This window comes from Mobula hypostoma, chromosome 9 (assembly GCF_963921235.1).
Source record: "Mobula hypostoma chromosome 9, sMobHyp1.1, whole genome shotgun sequence".
In the NCBI taxonomy this organism is placed as follows: domain Eukaryota; kingdom Metazoa; phylum Chordata; class Chondrichthyes; order Myliobatiformes; family Myliobatidae; genus Mobula; species Mobula hypostoma.
The window spans coordinates 147,603,696-147,625,332 of NC_086105.1; the positions used below are offsets into that span (position 1 = coordinate 147,603,696).

General features: G+C 47.9%; 1 protein-coding gene across 1 annotated transcript in view; it reads right to left on the reverse strand.

Annotated features, from left to right (window-relative positions):
* LOC134352290 (otoancorin-like) overlaps positions 1-21,070 on the reverse strand; it is a 75,920-nt gene extending 54,850 nt beyond the window's left edge. Inside the window, exons 1-9 of the mRNA XM_063059580.1 lie at positions 21,043-21,070; positions 20,715-20,905; positions 18,160-18,392; positions 16,572-16,675; positions 16,336-16,442; positions 14,502-14,641; positions 9,973-10,096; positions 4,260-4,478; positions 1,751-1,918 (exon numbers count right to left, since the gene is read on the reverse strand). Coding sequence (XP_062915650.1) covers positions 1,751-1,918; positions 4,260-4,478; positions 9,973-10,096; positions 14,502-14,641; positions 16,336-16,442; positions 16,572-16,675; positions 18,160-18,392; positions 20,715-20,905; positions 21,043-21,070 — 1,314 coding nt within the window. The remainder of the gene's footprint in view (positions 1-1,750; positions 1,919-4,259; positions 4,479-9,972; positions 10,097-14,501; positions 14,642-16,335; positions 16,443-16,571; positions 16,676-18,159; positions 18,393-20,714; positions 20,906-21,042) is intronic.
* Positions 21,071-21,637: the final 567 nt, after the last annotated feature.

A 21,637-nucleotide genomic window follows, 5' to 3' on the forward strand; every position in this document is an offset into this window, starting at 1 on the left:
GTCCACGTTTCAGGTTGAGACCCTTCAGCAGGGACTCTCGAACTGAAATAAACGGTTGAGAAGATGGCGCCGCGACGCAGTTCGCAGCGGCCACTCCGGTGGTGATGTCTGTTATCTGTCAAGTAGGGTGCCGTGCACAATCCTGGTTTGATGGAGACGGACGTGAGAGCACAGAGGAACATCTGGTGAAACTTCTGAAATGCCTGCTTCGCTGCTGCTGCTACTGTGTAATCCAGAATCTCCGGAGGGGAAGGCCCTGAGTCCTCGGCTTTGCTTGTTGCTCGGCGGCCGGGGAGAGGTCGAGGCGCTCGGCAGAGGATGATGCTCGGAGAGGCTGTGTCGGAGGGCTGGTCGGAGGCTCGAAGTTTTCGGATGGACTCAGAGTCCGCTGTGGTCGGGTGCTTCCAATGGTGCTGCATCGGCGAGTTGGCGGTGCTTGGAGGTTCATGGTGGGGAGAGTTTCTCCCTTCTACCATCTGCGTGAGATGATGGGCTGTCGGGACTTTGAGACTTTTTTTTTACCGTGCCCATGGTCTGCTCTTTATCAAATTACGGTATTGATTTGTACTGTTGTAACTATATGTTACAATTATGTGGTTTTGTCAGCTTTAGTGTTGGTTTGTCTTGTGTTTCTTGTGATATCATTCTGGAGGAACGTTATGTCATTTTTTAATGCATGCATTTCTAAATGACAATAAACGAGGACTGAGTGTCCTCATAATCTAATAATCTAATCTAAAATGCCGACTGTCCATTTCCCTCCACGATGCAGTCTGACCTGCTGACCCAGACACCTGGGTTCAGTTCCCACCACTGCCTCTAAGCAGTCTATACGTTCTCCCCGTGACTGTGTGAGCTTCCTCCGGGTGCTCCGGTTTCCTCCCACACTCCAACTTCGGGTTTGTGAGTTGTGAGCGCGCTGTGTTGGCGCCGGAAGTGTGGTGACTCTCGCGGGCTGCTCCCATCACGTCCTCAGATTGTGCTGGTCATCGATGCAAATGACAGGTGCAAACCATAGATTTCACAACAGATGTCAGTGATGATAATCCTGGTTCTGATTCTGACTCTGGGGAAGGTGGACAATGGAGCCATTCACAGCAGCGTGCGCCATGGCCAGGGAACTGCGCATTGAGAATCGGACGTGGGTATGGTTCCCACTGGAACGTTCTGGCCCTGAAGGCTTTGACAGTCTCCTTGGGAAACCGACCCAGCATCTTCCTCCCCTCACTGTGTCACCAGGACCCAAATGTTAACTTGCAACTGGTAAGGAAGGCCAATGCAATGTCAGCAAGGATGTTGTGCTGAGGGTTGGTAAAGAATCGGTCAGACCGCACTTGGAGTATTTGGGCCCCTGATCGAGGCAAGGATGTGCTGGTATTGGAGAGGGTCCAGAGGAGATTCACGAGAATGATCCTGGGAATGAAAGGGTTAATGAATGAGGAGTGTTTGATGGCTCTGGGCCTGTATTCATGGGAATTTAGAAGAATAGGGGGGGGGGAGATTTCATTGAAATGTACCGAATGTTGAAAGGCCTAGATAGAATGGATGTGGAGAGGGTGTTGGGAGAGGAGGAGCCACAGACCAGAAGAATCCCACCTCCCCAAGTCTCTCCCCATCCTCTTCCATCACCACCTCCCCATCACCCCTCCCTCCCCATTCTCCCCCCATTCCTTTCCCTTCATGACCCTTCCCCCTCTCCTGACCCCCTTCGCATCCGATCTCCCCCCCCTTACACTGAGGGGCCGGTTACCTGGGTGACGATAGCCAGCCGCTGGGCGATGGACAGCTGGTCTCCGTGCTCCGTCAGGACTCCCCGCATGGCCTGCGCCAGGTCGCCAGCCTGGGTGTTGTACAGAGTGTTGGCACCGAGCCCGGGCACCACAGATCCCATCTGCCTCAGCTGAGACAGTGACAACTGCTGCAGGAATGGGGGGGGGGGAGCAGTGGTGAATACACATAGCCATTAACGTCACACCAACCCCACCCCTCTGCAGGAGGCCATTCAGGCCATTGGGACCATGCTGGCCCCCAGCAGACAGCTTAACACATTGTGGAAAACCAGCCTCTCCTCCACGGACTCTGTCTACACCTCTCACTGCCTCAGTAAAGACCCCACCCACGCAGACATTCTCTCTTCTCCCCCCTCCCATCAGGCAGAAGATACAAAAGCCTGAAAGCACGTACTACCAGGCTCAAGGACAATTCCTACCTTGCTGTTAACAGACTTGAATGACTCCCTAATGGGATAGGATGGACTCCTGACCTCACAGTCTCCCTCGTTATAGTCTTGCGCCTTATTGTCTACCTGAACTGCATTTTCTCTGCTACTATTACATTTTATTCTGCATTGTTATCGATTTCCGTGTTCTACCTCCAAGGTGGGGGCTACAGCCCAGTCCGTCACCAGCAAAACCCTTCCCACCATTGAGCACATCCTCACAGACCATCGTCCCAGGAGAGCAGCATCCATCACCGGGGACCCCCTCCACCCAGGCCACGCTCCCGTCTCGCTGCTGCCATCAGGAAGAAAGTACCGGAGCCTCAGTCCCACACCTCCAGGTTCAGGAACAGTTATTACCCCTCAACCATCAGGCTCCTGAACCAAAGGGGATAACTTCACTCTACCTCAACTCTGAACTGATTCCACAATCTATGGAGTCACTTTCAAGGACTCTACAACCCGTGTTCTCAGTATTTATTTATATTTATTTATTATTATTATTATTTTGGTTTTTTTTTGTTTTTTCTGTTTGCATAACGTGTTGTCATTTGCACATTGGTTGTTTGTCTGTCTTTGTGTGTTGTTTTCCATTGATTTATCGTGTTTCTTGTGTTGGCGCGTGGCCAAGTGGTTAAGGCATCGGTTTAGTGATCTGAAGGTCGCTAGTTTGAGCCTCAGCTGAGGCAGCGTGTTGTGTCCTTGAGCAAGGCACCTAACCACACATTGCTCTGCGACGACACCGGTGCCAAGCTGTATCAGCTCTAGTGCCCTTCCCTTGGACAACATCGGTGGCATGGAGAAGGGAGACTTGCAGCTTGGGCAACTGCTGGTCTTCCATACAACCTTGCCCAGGCCTGTGCCCTGGAAACTTTCCAAGGCGCAAATCCATGACTAACAAGACTAACTGATGCCTATATATCGTGTTTCTTAGTATTTACCGTGAATGCCCACAGGAAAATGAATCTTGGGATGGTACAGTATATGGTGACAAAGTTCAGAAGTTCAAAGTTCAAAGTAAATTTTACTATCTAAGTACATATATGTCACCACCTACAACCCTAAGCTTCAGTTTCCTGCGGGCATACTCAGCAAATCTATAAAACAGTACCTATAACAGGATCAATGAAAGATCAACCAGAGTGCAGAGGACAACAAAATGTGCAAATGCAAATATAAATAAATAGCAATAAATAATGAGAACATGAGATAACGAGATAAAGAGTACCTAAAGTGAGATCATTGGTTGTGGGAACATCTCAATGGATGGGCAGGTGAGTGTAGTTAACCCCTTTGTTCAAGAACCTGATGGCTGAGGGGCTGTAACTGTTCCTGAACCTGGTGCTGTGAGTCCTGAGGCTCCTGTACCTTCTACCTGATGGCAGCAGCGAGAAAGAGCATGGCCTGGATGGTGAGGATCTCTGATGATGGATGCTGCTTTCCTACGACAACATTTCATGTAGATGTGCTCAATGGTTGGGAGGGCTTTACCTGTGCTGTACTGGACCAAATCCACTATCTTTTGTACACATGTACTTTGATAATAAATTTATTCTGAACTTTGAACATCATCGCACTGTGTAATGGTCTGAACTGTATGAACAATACTCAAGACAAGCTTTTCATGATCTGGGTACATGTTGACAAAAATAAACCAGTTCCGTCCTGATGAAGGGTCTCGGCCTGAAACGTCGACTGCACCTCTTCCTAGAGATGCTGCCTGGCCTGCTGCGTTCACCAGCAACTTTGATGTGTGTTGCTCCAATTTTGTTTACTGTTTTACCTTGTTCTACCTCAATGCTCTGTTGTAATGATCTGATCTGTGCTAGACAAGCCTTTCACTATCTCAGTACGTGTGACAAAAATTAACCCTATCAAAACGTTCTTATCTCCGACACCAACTTTCTCCCGTCTACAGTCTGCCTCCACAGACAGTCAGACTCACTGAGATCCCCCTGTGGGTTGGTTTGAACAAGCTGGTGGATCTCCTCCTCCCTGTGAGCGGGTCCACGCACAATCACCCTGACCCCTTCCCCCTCACCTCACCGCCGTCCCCGACGATCTTGTCGGCCAGGATGACCGCCTGGCCGGGGCTCCAGCCAGTGACCGCTCCGAGGATTGGCATGGCGCTCCGCACGGACTCCGGCGGCAGGGATTCGAGCTGAGGGAAGGACAGGCAGCCGAGAGCATCGGAGACGGAGCCCAGGGTCTCGTTAAGCCGTTGGGTTCTCAGCACGAGTCCCAGTAGCTGGGACTTCAGCTGGAAGAGAGCAGAGAGCCGCGGTCAGGACAGTCGGGGTCCACGGAGTCCCAGGACTGCAGTGAGCAGACCCACCATCCCCAGTGACCTTCCTGCCCGGCCCAAAGCACTTGGAGTCATTGCTGCCCTCTCCCCACTTAGAGCTGCCTCAGTAAAACACGGTTTGGTGCTGTCACCGCAGAGCTGTGGAGGCAGCTCGGCACTTCACCGATACCAGCACTGAGGTGACGGTATAATCTCTGTGCACGGCAAGCAAATCAACCCTTCTCACCGAACCTCGGTAGGTGTGACAGTAATAACCCGATCATTAATTACCAGCGACCATCACCCTATGGAATGAATGGTCAATGGGACAGTCACCTCAGAGACATAGAGAAGAGAAAAAGGCCTCTCGGCCCATCAAATCTGCCTAGCCTCATCGACCCGCATCTGAAGCATAGCCCCCGAAATCCCTCCCACCCAGATACCTACCCAAACTTCACTTAACTGTTGACATTGAACCCTGGTTGTAGACACTTAAGCCAAGGGTAGCATTAATATATATTTTTAATTGTAATTTATAGTAATTTTTTAATGCATTGCGCCGTACCGCTGCCGTAAGACAAACATTTCGTGATATATGTCAGTGAAAATAAACCTGATTCGGAGAAGCAGGCTGGAAATTCTCTGGATGAGGGCACCTCAACACCACCCGGAAAACAGGCTGTTCGACCGGCACACTATACACTTGATGAGTGTCTTGGCCCGAAACACCGACTGTTCATTCTTTTCTATAGATGCTGCCGGGCCCGCTGAGTTCCTCCAGCATTTTGTGTGTGTGTTGCTCTGATTTCCAGTGAGTGCAGATTTTCTCCTGTTTGTGACACTAAACACCAGCCTATTGCAATTTTTAACAATGGTTCTTCTCTCCTCGGGGCCAAAATGTGTCTTTCGTTTACCTCTGAGGCCCCCACCCTCCATAGTCTCTGTTGGATAGCTGGTTAAGTTTTATTTTTGGGCAGCTGTACTAATTATTCTGATATACAGCCAATACTTATTTATGTTTTAACAGGTTATAGATATCATTATATGTTAAATATAACATAACAACCTGAAGGTTGTCATAGCTGGGGGTGGTAATGGGAACAAGCTCTCACTATCTATTAAATGCTCCCAATGGTCTGTGTCACAAATAGCCTCCGACAACCACATCCAGCTCCTGGCCTTTACGTTTTGCTTGGCTACTAAGCCCGGCAGAACCGTTTCTACTGGCAGGAGAAGGGGCCAAGGTGGGTTACTGCCATTTTAAAACCAGTCTTTTTGGGCAGATGGGGCTCATCAGATGTGGTTGGCAGCTCATCTAGGAGAAGGAAAACTCTGATCATATCATACGGCCCTGACTTGCGTATCAGGTAGACGGCTGGGACGCAGCATCCATGGCCCGCCTTGAAAACGGAGAGTCCAAGATACTGTTCCATGGTTGACCCTAACCAGCAGAGGTCCTCAGCAGGTGTGTATGAAAAATAAAACTATTTCAAAGCTCTGAATGGGATCAGAGGCGTCCGTCGGTCAGGGACGACCATGGATATTGTGTCCTAGCTGTCGAGATACGCAAGACAGGGCACTACAATATGGGGAGCAACTGTCACCCATGTAGCAGGCCCTCCCTCTCCACACACCTGATTAACCCAAAGGAACGGCAGAGACCGATACAGTTTGACGCCAGCAGCGTTGCAGGGGTAGCCAGTCAGCATTGAACTCACTGTGGGACTGCCATAGGGACTGCATCCTGGATTTTCCCTAGCGGATTACTCCCGAAGCCTTCCCAATCAGTAGGTATAGCCACAAGGAGGCAGAGGTTTGAGATTCGAGTTTTCCTTCCCCTAGATGAGCCAATGGCTGACGAGCTTCATCTGCCCAAAGCAACTGGTTTTAGGGCACCAGTAACCCGCCTTTGCCCCTTCTCCTGTCAGTAGAAACAATTTCACCGGGCTTAGTACCCATTGGAAGCATTTAATAGGTAGTGGGATCTTTCCTCTGTCACCACCCCCAGCTAGAACAACCTGGGGGAACCCTGAATAATTATAATTCATATAAGATTCTTCAACCAGCAATGGAAAAGCATTTAATATTGTTACTTTGGGTACTTCCAACTGATGCAAACCAGCGTGTTGTTGAATATCTGGTTGCAACTTGTTTGAAGGTAATCAAAGATCAACTCTTTTCACAACATCGAGATGGTTAGGAACTTTTCGAAGCAGGTAGGGAGCAGGTGCTTTTGAAAGCTGGTCTGCCACTGGGCCCGGAGAGTGCTCGCCAGGTTTTCTGCATTTTGGATGTGGACTTGGTCTAGAGCTTATATCAGCCTTATTGTTTTTTATCTTCTGTGTTTTCCACTGATCTGTCTTTTTTTTTGCGCAGGGAGGGGAACTTGGAGGTCAACGTGCCTGATCTATTTTGTTCCGACTTTGTACGGGAGGGTTAATGTTCCTGTTCCGTTTTGTTTGCTTTTTTTTGTGTGGGGAGGGGGGATTTGAGGGTCGATGTTCCTGTTCTGTTTTGTTTGTTTTTTTGTGTGGGGAGGGGGGATTTGAGGGTCGATGTTCCTGTTCTGTTTTATTTGTTTTTTTGTGTGGGGAGGGGGGATTTGAGGGTCGATGTTCCTGTTCTGTTTTGTTTGTTTTTTTGTGTGGGGAGGGGGGATTTGAGGGTCGATGTTCCTGTTCTGTTTTATTTGTTTTTTTGTGTGGGGAGGGGGGATTTGAGGGTCGATGTTCCTGTTCTGTTTTGTTTGTTTTTTTGTGTGGGGAGGGGGGATTTGAGGATCGATGTTCCTGTTCTGTTTTGTTTGTTTTTTTGTGTGGGGAGGGGGGATTTGAGGGTCGATGTTCCTGTTCTGTTTTGTTTGTTTTTTTGTGTGGGGAGGGGGGATTTGGGGGTTGATGATCGTGCTGTCTCTCTTGGTTTCATGGCTACCTGGAGAGGAAATATTTCAAGCTGTATAGTTTGATAATAAATGAACCTTTGATGAAAACTACATTCAATTACATAAAAGAAGTAGGAAATTAAATTAGAAACAACTTTGCTTTCTCCCAGCGCTGTGGAAGCATTTTAGATGTCACTAGTTATTCAAAATTCTGCTTGAGCTATTCTGTCACTCTGCAGCTCAATAAGACATTCTTGCAATGTGGTGTCAACACTATTCTCAATACAAGAGGACGTGGCTTTAAGGTAAGGGGTGGGAAGTTCAAGGGGGATATTAGAGGAAGGTTTTTTACTCAGAGAGTGGTTGGTGCGTGGAATGCACTGCCTGAGTCAGTGGTGGAGGCAGATACACTAGTGAAGTTTAAGAGACTACTAGACAGGTGTATGGAGAAATTTAAGGTGGGGGGTTATATGGGAGGCAGGGTTTGAGGGTCGGCACAACATTGTGGGCCGAAGGGCCTGTACTGTGCTGTACTATTCTATGTTCTATGTTCACCCCAAATGGACCCACCACCCAGTCTGGGGTGGATGTGGTGTGGGGCTGAGCTGGCCGCCCTGCGGGGAGTAAATGGTGATTTGTGTGTGGTCAAGCAGGGACAGAGATAGATTAACGTGACAGGCCACCACACACACACACAATGCCTCATTTGCATCATCTACCATATTTTTCCATTAATACCATTCAGTATTCCAATTAAATTACAGATAATCATTTAGACTGTAAGATGTGGCAGGAGAATTAGGCCATTTGGCCCATCAAGTCTGTCCACCATTCCATCACGGCTGATCCATTTCCCTCTCAACCCCATTCTCCTGACTTCTCCCCATGTCCCTTCCCACTCTGACTAATCAAGAACTGTCAGCCTCTGCCTTAAATGCACCCAGTGACCTGGCCTTCACCGCCGCCTGTGGCTATGCACTCCACAGATGCACCACCCTCTGGCTAAACAAATTCCTCCTCATCTCCATTCTAAATGGACGTCCCTCTATTCTGAGGTTGTCCCCTCTGGTCCTAGACCCCCCCCCCCACAACTGTGAGAAGCATCCGCTCCGCATCCACTATGTCTAACACTCACAACACGCTGGAGGAACTCAGCAGGTCGGGCAGCATCCGAGGAAAAGATCGGTCGATGTTTCGGGCCGGAACCCTTCAATCCACTATATCTAAGCCTTTATTTTGAAATGTTTCAATGAGATCCCCAACTCATTGTTCTGAATTCCAGTGAGTACAGGCTCAGAGCCGTCAAACACTCCTCATATGACAAGCTGTTCAATCTTTTTCATGAACCTCCTTTGAACCCTCTCCAATGTCAGCACATCCTCTCTGAGATCATATAAATTAGCAATATTTCATTAGAACAGTAAACTTATCGAGGCCCGTTCAGAAACTCCTGTTTCTGTTTTTTCACTTGTGGCCCCTGCGGAATCTGACATGGCCCATGTTGAGAGCCTCTGATTTAGAGTGTATTTACCATCACCGAACTCTCCACTTCACTGGTTACATAACCGTCTGGAACAGAGGATCGGAAAAAGCTGCAGGAAGTTATAAACTCAGCCAGCTCTATCATGGGCACCGGCCTCCTCAGCATCGAGGACACCATCAAAAGGCAGCATCTGTCATTAAGGAATCCCCATCATCCAGGACATGGTCTCTTCCCATTACTATCATCAGAGAGGAGAGTCAGGAGCCTCAAGAGAGATACTCAGTGTTTCAGGAACAGCTTCTTCCCCTCCGCCATCAGATTTCTGAATGGACAATGAATCCACATACATGACTCATTCCACCGAGATGCAACACAGAGCGTCATAGGAAGTCATTCCTGTCTGTGGCCATCAAACTTTACAACTCCTCCCTTGGAGGGTCAGACACCCTGAGCCAATAGGCTGGTCCTGGACTTATTTCCTGGCATAATTTACATATCACTATTTAATTATTTATGGTTTTATATTGCTATATTTATACTCTATTCTTGGTTGGGGCAACTGTAATGAAAATCAATTTCCCTCGGGATCAATAAAGTATGACTATGACTATGACCTTTTTTTTCTTTTTATTTGCTCTCTTTTTGAACTTGTTGTTGTTTAGTCGTTACGTTTTGTCTGACTCTTCGTGACCTCGTGGTCCGTAGGGTTTTCATGGCAAGATACGGAAGTAGGTTGCTAGGCCTTTCTTCCGCGCAGTTACTGCTGCTGCCCAGGTTGGGACCCAGCTGGGTTTGACATTGTAACTTATGGCTTTTTTATTATGTATTGCAACGTACTGCTGCCCCTAAACAACAAATATCAGTGATAATAAACCAGATACTGATTCCCTATTTAGTTTGCTGCCCCACAATTTCCAGCTGCATACATGGGGAAGGGGGCACTGCCAGAAACAGTGAAAGGTCTTTGACCTGAAATATTAACTCTCGTTTCTCTCTCTTCAGATGCTGCCTGCCCTGCTGAGTATTCCTGTGTTTCATTTCTGCCCTGCAGTTTGCAGCCTCCATACCCGATGGGGTGGGACCTGGGTCCCCAGTGATGACTCTACCTTCTTGACATCGGCTTGGAAGCCCTTGAGGTGGCTGCATTTAATCATCTGGTGGAGGAGGCTACGGGCCTCGCCAGTGTCCAACTCCTGCACGTTGTCGAAGAAGCAAACCAGGAGGCCAAGTCTGTGAAAGGGAGACAGTTAAGATCATAAGACATAGGAACAGAATTAGGCCATTCAGCCCATCGAGTCTGCTCCACCATTCCATCTTGGCTGATTTATTATCCCTCTCTACCCCATTCTCCTGCCTTCTCCCCGTAACCTTTGACACCCCAGCTAATCGAGAACCTATCAACCTCCGTTTTAAATATTCTTGGCTTCCACAGCTGTCTGTGGCAATGAATTCCACACGGCGAGGTTGTGAGGACGACATGGAGCCAGCTGGTCTCAAAGTGGAGTTTATTGTCCTGTGCGCGTCCATCCAATGAAAAGCTTACTTGCCACAGCGTCACGGGCACACGGAATCAGAAAAACAACAGATCATAAACTCAGGAGATTCTGCAGGCGCTGGAAATCCTGAACAAGGCACAGAAAATGCTGGAGGAACTCAGCAGGTCAGGTGACATCTACGGAGAGGAATAAACGGTCAACGTTTCGGTCCAAGACCCTCCATCAGGACTCTTAGCTCAAAATGTTGGCTGTTTATTCGCCTCTATCAGATGAGGATCAAAGATCAAGGGAAATGGAACTTTACCAACTGTCACACGAAGTACAGCCTCTGCCGAGCCTTTTTGTTAATGGAGGAGATATGCTTCTTTCACATTTCAAATTCCTGGGTGTCAATATCTCTGAGGACCTAGTCTGTATCTAATGTATCAAAGCCAAAGAAGGCATGGACAGCGGCTATATTTCATTAGGAATTTGAGGAGATTTGGTATGTCACCAAAAACACTTGCAAATTTCTACAAATGTACCGTGGAGAACATTCTAACTGGCTGCATCACCGTCTGGTATGGACGGGGGGTGGGGAGGCTACTGCACAGGATTGAAGTAGGCTGCAGAGAGTTGTAACCTCAGTCAGCTCCGTCGTGGGCACCCGCCTCCATAGTATCCAGCACATCTTCAAGGAGCAACATCTCAAATGGGTGGCATCCATCATTAAGGGCCCCCATCACCCAGGACATGCCCTGACCATCAGGGAGGAGGTACAGAAGCCTGAAGGAACCCACTCAATGATTCAAGAACAGCTTCTTCCCTCTGCCATCTGATCTCTGAGCGGACATTGAACCCATGAACACTACCTCACTACTTTTTTTTATTTCTATTTTTGCACTGCTTATTTAATTTAACTGTTTAATGTATATATATTTTTTGTAATTTACAGTTTTTTCTCGATTATTATGTATTGCATTGTACTGCTGCCGCAAAGTTAATAAATTTCAAGACATATACCGGTGATATTAATTCTGATTCTGATTCTGCCACGAAGTCCCATGAAATGACGCCCAGGAAGATGAACATTGAAACAGTGCGAACTGGAGTTGTTGATGATGAGTGGGTGGAGAGGAGACACATTTCTCCTGACATCGATATCCCTCTCTACGGTTTTGAGGATGTTCAGCTCCGGGTCACGTGTTTGCACCAGGACTCTACCCTGTTTACGTCCTGGTGATAACTGGACTTGTCATCCCTGGTGATCAGTCCAACCCGGCCACCACCTAGCTCTCATCACTAGGACAGCGAGCTGTTAGCTGTTTACCTCTGCTGCAAACTTCGTGCACTTTCAATTATATTTTATTAACTTACTTATGGTAATATTTTGTTTTGTGTGCTGTGCGTGAATGAGAATCAGACTCAGGTTTAATATCACTGGCGTACGTCGTGAAATTTGTTGTTTTGCAGTAGCAGTACAATACAATATTTAATAATAAAACTGTAAATTACAATAGAAGTTAAATTTAGTAAGTGCAAATAGGGAATACATATATGATACCTTATATGTTTTGTGGTCTGGAGCAACATTATTTTTTCTGGTTGTGCAGTTCTGTGCTAGAGTCTTATATAACCAGGGTGTCTATGACTTTTGCACAGTACTGCAATAATTTTATGTATTGCACTGTACAGCTGCAACAAACAAATAAATTTCATGACATATGTGAGTGATGATAAACCTGATTCTGATAGGGGTCTCTATTGTGGACTGAGAGTGGGAAGGGGACAGGGAGAGGGGAATCACGGTTGGGAAAAGGGGAAGGGAGAGGGGAGGGAGCGGGAAGCACCAGAGAGACATTCTGTAATGATCAATAAACCAATTTTTTGAAATCAGATGACCTTGCCTGTCTCAGTGCTAGGTGTGTCTGCACCTGTGCTATCCCCTGTCCCTGGCACTCTTTCCCTGCCACCTGTCCCTCACTCCTCCCGTGGATCTCCACCCTCCCCATTCCCAGCGTCCTTTCCTCCTGCCAGATTTACAAACTTGGAGGAACACCATTTCATTTGGTTGTATACATGTACAGCCAGATGACAATAAAGCCAAACTTAAACTTGACAATGGCACCATCCACAGAGACGACACAACTGTCATCAATGGGCAGCCTTCCTCAAGAAATAAAACATAAAATACACATCATTGTTACAGGAAGAACACAACGTTTTGATCTTTTGTTACATCATCATCATCATCATCATCTTCATTATGTGCTGGGTTATATGACATCATCATTATGTGCCATGTTGTACAACGTGGGCAATCACGGTCTTATGACCATGATAGTTCTTGGCAAATTTTTCTACAGAAGTGGTTTGCCATTGCCTTCTTCTGGGCAGTGTCTTTACAAGACGGGTGACTCTAGCCATTATCATTACTCTTCAGAGATTGTCTGCCTGGTGTCAGTGGTCGCATCACCAGGACTTGTGATCTGTACCAGCTGCTCATACGACCATTCGCCACCTGCTCCCGTATCTTCACGTGACCCTGATCAGGGCGAGGTGGGGGTGGGGAGGCTAAGCAGGTGCTTCACCTTGCGCAAGGGTGAGCTGCAGGCCAGTGGAGGGAAGGAGTGTCTTGCACCTCCTTTGGTAGAGACGTATCTCCAATCCGCCATCCATATCATTTGGAACATGTGACAGTATTAACCCAATTCCAATACCAGTACCAATACCAATACCTCGTTTCCTTCATTGCCTGGCGACAGAATCACTCGCAAGGCAACTAGTTCAGAATTAGGTTTATTATCACCAGCATTCACCAACTGGCCATTTTCTTAGGTACGCCAGTCCACCTGCTCATTAATGCATCTATCTAATCAGCCAATCACGTCGCAGCAACTCAATGTATAAAAGCATGCAGACATGGTCAAGAGGTTCAGTTGTTGCTCAGACCAAACATCAGAATGGGGAAGAAAATGTGATCTAATTGACAGTTGACTTTGGAATCATTGTTGGTGCCAGACGGGGTGGTTTGAGTATCTCAGAAACTGCTGATCTCCTGGGATTTTCACACACAACAGTCTCTAGAGCAGGGGTTCCCAACCTTTTTTATGAAGTGGACCAATACCATTAAGCAAGGGATCCATTGACTCCAGATTGGGAACCCCTGATCTAGAGTTTACAGAGAGTAGTGTGAGAAACAAAAAACATCCAGTGAGTGGCAGTTCTGTGGGCGAAAACACCTTGTTAATGAGAGAGGTCAGAGGGGAATGGCCAGACTGGTTCCAGCTGTTAGGAAGGCAACAGAAACTTATATAACCACGCATTACAACAGCGGTGTGCAGAGGAGCGTCTCTGAACACACACACACATTAAACCTTGAAGTGGCTGCTTCTGCTCAACATGAGATAGCCTTTTTGACTTTATTGATTAGGAGAGCCACTTTATTGAAGTGGAAGGATTCTAATCCCACCTACTGAATTTTATTGGCTCTCCTCCATTATGTCCTGTTTAAGGTTAGAGAAAATAAGAAGTCAGACATTTGATACATCCTTTAAATTTCAGCAAATCTGGTGACCTTTTATCGAATATTTTCATTTAATTTGATTACACTACTCTTCCAATTTTTTTTCTGGAAGTTTTAGATTTGATCAGGAAGTCTTTTTTTTTGGTCGTATCCTCAAAATGGACTGCCCAGTCCCTTTTTTTTGTTTCTTTTTTTATACTGTGTTTTTTTTCTTCATTTAAAATTCAATGTTTTTTCTTTCCTCTTCAAGAACTGATAAGAGAATTGCTGTTTTCTTTTTTTATTATATATTTTACTACGTATGATTTTGATAATGTCTATCTTAATCTCGGTTTGTATTGTTATTGACATATATTTTTGAGATAATTCTCCTCTTGTTTGTATTTATGTTCCTTTTAAATCAATAAAAAGATTAATAAAGAAAGTAAACCTTGAAGTGGATGGGCTACAGCAGCAGCAGATCACAAACACACACTCGGTGGCCACTTTATTAGGCACAGGAGGTAACTGCTGTATCATACCATCAGTGATAATAAACCCATTTCAGATTCAAATATTCATGTTGGTGATAGCCAGACAAGGACAGGTATGGGGCTGGGCTGGGGGAAGGTCCCAGGGTTGAGTTGCAGCTCACCTGTACACAGTCGAGGTGTTGGCCATGTTGAAGCCACTGGCGTTGATCCTCTCCTGGAAGGCTCTGGCGGTTGCTGGCCTGATGTCGTAAACCGAGTCCAGCTGCTTTGTGGCGTTGTCGTAATTAATGAAGAGCCGGATCTGGGGTTGGGGGAAATGACTCACTGGTTAACCAGGGAGGAACTGGAGAACGCTGCACCTTTTCAATGGCTTCAGCGCAACGCTCAAACCCTTCCCCCGGGAGATAGCACCCTTCCTATAGAGAGAGTCATATACACCTTGGAAACAGGCCTTTTGGCCCAACTCATTGATGATGCCCATCCAAGCTTCCCCCAGTTGCCTGCATTTGACCCATGATTATCTAACCCTTTCCAATGCATATATCTGTCCAAGTGTTGTGTAAAAGTCAACCACTTCTTCTGGCAGCTCGCTCCACACACTCATTAAAATTTCACCCCTCAGGTCCCTATTAAACCTTAAACCTTCTCACCTTAAAACTTCAACTCTGGTTCTTGATAGACCCACCCTGGGAAAAAGACTTGAGTGCATTTGCCCTCTCTATGCCCCTCGTGATTTTATACACTCCATAAGGAATGGTCAGACGGATGTTTCAATGGAAAGCGAGAGAGAGAAAGGTCAAGTGCCCAAGGGTATCGATCCCAGAAAGTGGCCAGGGTGTTAAGCAGGCCCGCGCCATGTCTGCCTTCACTGGTTGAGGGTTGGAGCATGTCAGCAAGACACATTGCAGACGTTTAAACTTTACTGAGGTCACACTTGTCATGTTGCATGCAGTTTTGGTCGTCCCACTACAGGAGGGATGTGGAGGCTTTGGAGAGGATGCAGAACAGGTTCACCAGGCTTCTGCCTGAATTAGAGGGGATGTGCTTTAATGAGAAGTTGGATAAACTTGTCTCTGGAGCGGAGGAGGCGGAGGGGAGATCTGATGGATGTTTATAAGATTATGAGAGGCATCAATTGAGCAGATGGGTAGTACCTGTTTCCCAGGGTGGAAATGTCTAATACCAGAGGGCATGCATCGAAGTCGGGAGGGAGAAAGTTCAAAAGAGATGTGTAGGGCAAGTTTATTTTTTACACAGAGAGTGCTGGGGGGGGGGTGCTTCCAGACGTGGTGGCGGAGGCAGATACGGAAGAGGTAGTTTTAGAGGCTCTCAGATAAACACATGGATCAGCAGGGGATGGAGGAAATGGAGATTGCAACGTCCTTTATTAGGGACCGCCACCTTTCAGGGCGTGTCCTCTGCTCAATACCACCCTCAGGGAGGAGGTACAGGAGCCTCAACATTTCAGGAACAGCTTTTTTACCCACCACCATCAGATTTCCCACCCATAAACATCACCTCAGTATTTTTTGCTCTCTTTCTGCATTACTTAATTTAATTTTTATACTGTGTACATCTCATATTGTAATTTCTATGTTTTAATTTTTAAGTACAAAACAGCAAGTTTCACGACATGCTCGTGATATTAAACCTGATTCTGATTCTGAGTCGAGTTCATTAGTTCAATTATTTCAGCACAGCATTGTGGGCTGAATGGCCTATTCATTTGCTTCTGCCCCTTTCTTCTCCAGTCCTGATAGATCTCAACCCGGAATTTTGACTCCTTATTCGCCTCTGTAAATGCTGCCTGACCTGCTGAGTTCCTCCAGCATTTTGTGTGTGTTGCTCTGGATTTCCAGCACCTGCAGGATCTCTTGCGTTGTGATTTTTTGTTCTAGGTTCTAAAACTTGAGATGGCCTGAGATAGAACGAGGCCATTCAGCCTCTCAGTCCTGCTCCCTGCCTGGTAGGAGGAGGATAGTGGGTGAGGCTGACCTCATTGAGGCCGATCTTGTGGATCTCCTCAGGAGGGAGGTGGACCACGAATCGCCCCAGGAACCATAGGTTCTCAGCCACAATCCACGAAGCTCTCCCGCTTGCTCCTGCAGTGGGGAAGAAAACAGACAGTGTTCAAAGTGTCCACGGCTTTTCCACTGACACTGGCCGCCTGAGGGTCTGACGGTCTGGCTGGGAGGGTTGGTCAGGATGGTGGGGGTTTTCACACCACATACCAGACTGCTGGTTGAGTCTCTGCAGGATGTGTCGGATCCACTCGTAGACGGCCCTTTGACAACGAGACGTCATGTCGTCGTACAGTTCCTTAAATACGGCTGTTCTGCGGAGTCAGAGAGGTGACCTTGTTAGATGGATAGCAACTGCATTTACGTGGTGCCCCTCACACAGCAAAACACCTCAAACAAAACTGGCTCTGCGATTTGGGCACAGCAAGGTCCTACAAACAGCGGTATGACGGTCAACAGACAATCTACTCTGATGATGCCGATAGAGGAGTGGGTGTTGGACTAGGAACTCCCCTGCTCACTCTATGTGTGTGTGTGTGCGTGTGTGCGTGTGTGTGTGTGTGTGTGTGTGTGTGTGCACGAGCATGACTGCTTATATCTGTAACCCTGAAGTGTCTATGAATTTATAGCATTTGTAAAGTGTAATGTGACAAAATGGAACCGGTGCGATCGCAGGGTGCTCTGCTGGATTGTTGACTTGTTTGGATGGAAAGCTTCAAGAAGAGGTGTGATTTTTCAAGGGGGTGTGTTTTATGACAGGGAGTGTTTTGACAACAGAGAAAAACTGGACACAGCTGTCCTGGGGTGGGGGAGGGAGAAGAGAAGCCTCAAAAGACAAATGGACTCATTAAAGATGGTTGCAGATCAGGATGGATTTCTGGACGTTGTAAGTGTATAAAAATGATCTGTTTTGAGCTGTAAGCTTGCAGCTACCTACTAATGACTTAACGTATTGAGGTAGACTTGCTCTTACAAGTAGCTCTAACCCTACCCTGATGGGCACGGTTGAAAATCCTACCTCACCCTCACTCTCACCTGCAGCCAAATGGGAAGCAATGGATATCACTGGAGATGGTGGGTGGAACAAAACCCCTCAAACCTTCTTTGCAACAACTCACAGCCCAGGTACAGGGGTGCGTTACGTAAGAACCATCACAAAGAAGGCACCACAGTGCTTCTACATTTTCTTTAGACATTCACATAGATCAAGCATGACACCAAAAACTTTGACAAACTTCTACAGATGCACAGTGGAGAGTATCCTGACTGATTGCATCACAGTCTGGTGTGGAAACACTGATGCCCAGGAATGGAAAAGCCTAAAAAAAAGTGGATACAGCCTAGCCCACCACAGGAAAGCACTCCCCACCACTGAGCACATCCACATGGAACGCTGCCACAGGAAGGGAGCTTCCTCATCAAGGACCCCCACCATCCAGGCCACGCTTCCTTCTCGCTACCACCATCCGGCAGGAGGTCCCACACCACCAGCTTCAGGAACAGTTATTACCCTGCAACCATCAGGCTCCTGAACCAGCAAGGATAACTTCACTCACCTCAACGCTCATCTGACTCCACAACCTTTCAAGGACTCTTTATCTTAAGTCTTCATTATTTATTGCCTATTATTTTTTTTCTCTCTGTTGTCTTTTGCACATTGGTTGTTTGTCCTTCATGTGTGTGTTTATTCATTGATTCTATTGTGTTTCTTTGTGTTTACTGTGAATGCCCACAGGGTAGGACTGTACATGGTGGCAGATACTGCACATACCTTGATAATAAATTTGCTTTGACTCACATGTTCTTGAAGCTGTCCTCTGGAAGGTCCTGGGGCATGTCAGTGACCATCTCGGGCTGCAGGTAGGCGGCTGACGACAGCCTCAGGGCCTTGCTGAGGAGCTCCAGGCACCCGGGTGAACTGGGCTGCGGGGAGCATCTCTGCCAGAGCGCAACGAAGAGGCTGCGGCCGCCGCTCGGGGAACGCAGGAGCCCCTCTCGGATCTCCCTGAAGGAAAGGCTCGTGTACATGAGCTGTGGGCGCGGAGCCAGAGAATGGGCAAGGGGAAAGAGAGGTGGAGAAAGATAGAGAAAAGGAAAGGATGGGGACAGAGAGAGAGAGAGGAGAGAAAGAGAGAGATGGAGAAAGATAGAGAGAGAGAGAGAATCAGACTCAGGTTTAATATCCCTGGCATATGTCATGAAATTTGTTGTTTTGCAGCAGCACAACATTGCAATATATAATAATAAAAACATAAATTACAATAAGGAATATATATAAAAACAAAATTAATTTAAATAAGTAGAGAAAACTAATGAGGCAGTGTCCATGGGTTCACTGTCTGTTCAGAAACCTGACAGCAGAGGAGAAGAAGCTGTTCCTAAACACTGAGAGTGTGTTTTCATGTTCCTGTACCTCCTCCTTGATGGTAGCAGAGAGAGGAAGTCATGTCCTGGATGATGGGGTCCGTGATGACAGAGGCATGGCCGTTTGAAGGTGTCCTCAATGCTGGGGAGGCCAGTGTCCATGATGGAGCTGGCTGAGTTTACAACTTTCTGAAGCTTTTTCCGATCCTGTGTACTGCCCCTCCGTCCCTCCGTACCAGACAGTGATGCAACCAGTTAGCATGCTCTCCATGGTATATCTGTACAGATTTGCTAGAGTCTTCGGTGACATACTGAGTGTCCTGAAACTCCTCATGAAATATAGTCGCTGTCGTGCCTTCTTTGTAATTGCATCACTATGTGGGGCCCAGGATAGATCCCCAGAGACGTTGACACCCAGGTACTTGAAATTGCTCACCCTTTCCACTTCTGATCCCTCAACGAGGACTGGTGTGTGTTACCTTGTCTTCTGCTTTCTGAATTCCCAATAAATTCTTTGGTCTCACTAACATTCAGCGCAAGGTTGCTGCTCCAACACCACTCAACCAGCTGATCTGTCTTGTTCCTGTACGCCTCCTCGTCCCCGTCTGAAACTCTGCCAACAATAGTTGTGTCATCAGGAGATTTATAGTTGGTGTTTGAGCTCTGCCTAGCCGAACAGTCGTGGGTGTAGAGAGAGTAGAGCAGCGGGCTAAGCACACATCCTTTAGACGTGCCAGTGAAGAGGAGATCTTATTTCCGACCCACGCTGATGGTGGTTTCCCAGTGAGGAAGTAGAGGAGCTTGCTAGAGAAAGGAGAGAGGAGGAGTGGGAGAGAGCGAGAATGAGGAGAAAGAGAATGGGGATGGGAGGGGAGAGAGAAAGGAGAAGGGGAAGAGGGGGGAAGAGAGGAGGGAGGGAGAGAAAGGGGGAAAACGGGGAGGGAAAGGGAGTGAAAGGGAGAAAGGGAGAGAAGTAGAGAGAGTGGGAGAAAGGGAGGGAGAGATAGAGAGATCCTTCTCTCTCCACACACATCCTTCCCGGGTGGGAACTGGAATGGCGCCCTGCACTCCACATGGCTTAGTGGGGTTGCAACATGACCAGCCCACTCTATACCCCACCTTACCACAAGCCTTTTGCACCACCTATCAACCTTTGCTGCCACTATCAGGGATCTCTGGGACCCGCAGAGTCTCATAGAGTAGGACAGCATGGAAACAGGCCCTTCAGCCCATCTAGTCAGTGCCAACCTGGCCTTCTGCCTAGTCCCATCCATGATCCTATCCAGATTTCTGTTCAATGTTATAATCGAACCCTCATTCACCACATCCACCGGCAGCTCAGTTCACACTCACTCCACCCTCTGAGTGAAGAAGCTTCCCCGAGGTTCCCCTTAAATATATTTTACCTTTAACCTCTCCTTGCTGCTGCCATCAGGAAGGAGGTACAGGAGCCTCAGGACTCTCACCACCCTCACCACCAGGTTCAGGAACAGGTATCACCCCTCAACCATCAGGCTCTTAAACCGGTGGGGATAACTTTACCAAATTCACTCACCCCATCACTGAACTGTTCCCACAACCTCTGGACTCACTTTCAAGGGCACTTCATCTCATGTTCCCAATATTTATTGCTTATTCAATTATTATTATTATTATTTCTTTTTTGTATTCGCACAGTTTGTTGTCTTTTGCACACTGGTGCATGCCCAAGTTGGTGCGGTCTTTCATTGATTCCATTATGGTCATTATTCTATTATGGGTTTATCGAGTATGCCTGCAGGAGAACGAGCCTCGGGTTTGACCCCACACTGACAGATAATAATCTTACTTTGAGCTTTGAAAGGAAGATGGGTGGGGATGAACAGACACTCGGGAGACCATAACGGGAGTGGCTCAGGGATCTCAGAGGATGGAGAGGTGGGGGGTGGGTTACAGAGAGGAGGGAGGGGTGACATGAACTCCGTGACCACCTCACACAGCGACACCAACCTCCACACTCCCGTCGCTGTACAGGTATCTCATGCTGAGCAGGAAGGTGTCAGCGTCCATCTGCCGAAGGTCAGCACCCAGCTGCCTGGGCTGTTGCACGATCCCCTGGAAGTAGGCAGCGATCGATGTCTGGAAGGTGAGGAGAGTCAACTGGAAATGGGAATGTTCCCAGGAGCTCAGGATCTTCACCCCTGTAGCGCCCCGTTACCCTGGTTAACACAGCCCTGGCTGTCCATCCGCCCCGTTACCCTGGTTAACACAGCCCTGGCTGTCCATCCGCCCCGTTACCCTGGTTAACACAGCCCTGGCTGTCCATCCGCCCCGTTACCCTGGTTAACACAGCTCTCGCTGTCCATCCGCCCCGTTACCCTGGTTAACACAGCTCTCGCTGTCCATCCGCCCCGTTACCCTGGTTAACACAGCTCTCGCTGTCCATCCACCCCGTTACCCTGGTTAACACAGCTCTCGCTGTCCATCCGCCCCGTTACCCTGGTTAACACAGCTCTCGCTGTCCATCCACCCCGTTACCCTGGTTAACACAGCCCTCGCTGTCCATCCGCCCCGTTACCCTGGTTAACACAGTCCTGGCTGTCCATCCGCCCCGTTACCCTGGTTAACACAGCCCTGGCTGTCCATCCGCCCCGTTACCCTGGTTAACACAGCTCTCGCTGTCCATCCGCCCCGTTACCCTGGTTAACACAGCTCTCGCTGTCCATCCGCCCCGTTACCCTGGTTAACACAGCCCTGGCTGTCCATACACCCTGTTACCCTGGTTAACACAGTCCTGGCTGTCCATCCGCCCCGTTACCCTGGTTAACACAGCCCTGGCTGTCCATCCACCCCGTTACCCTGGTTAACACAGCTCTCGCTGTCCATCCACCCCGTTACCCTGGTTAACACAGCTCTCGCTGTCCATCCACCCC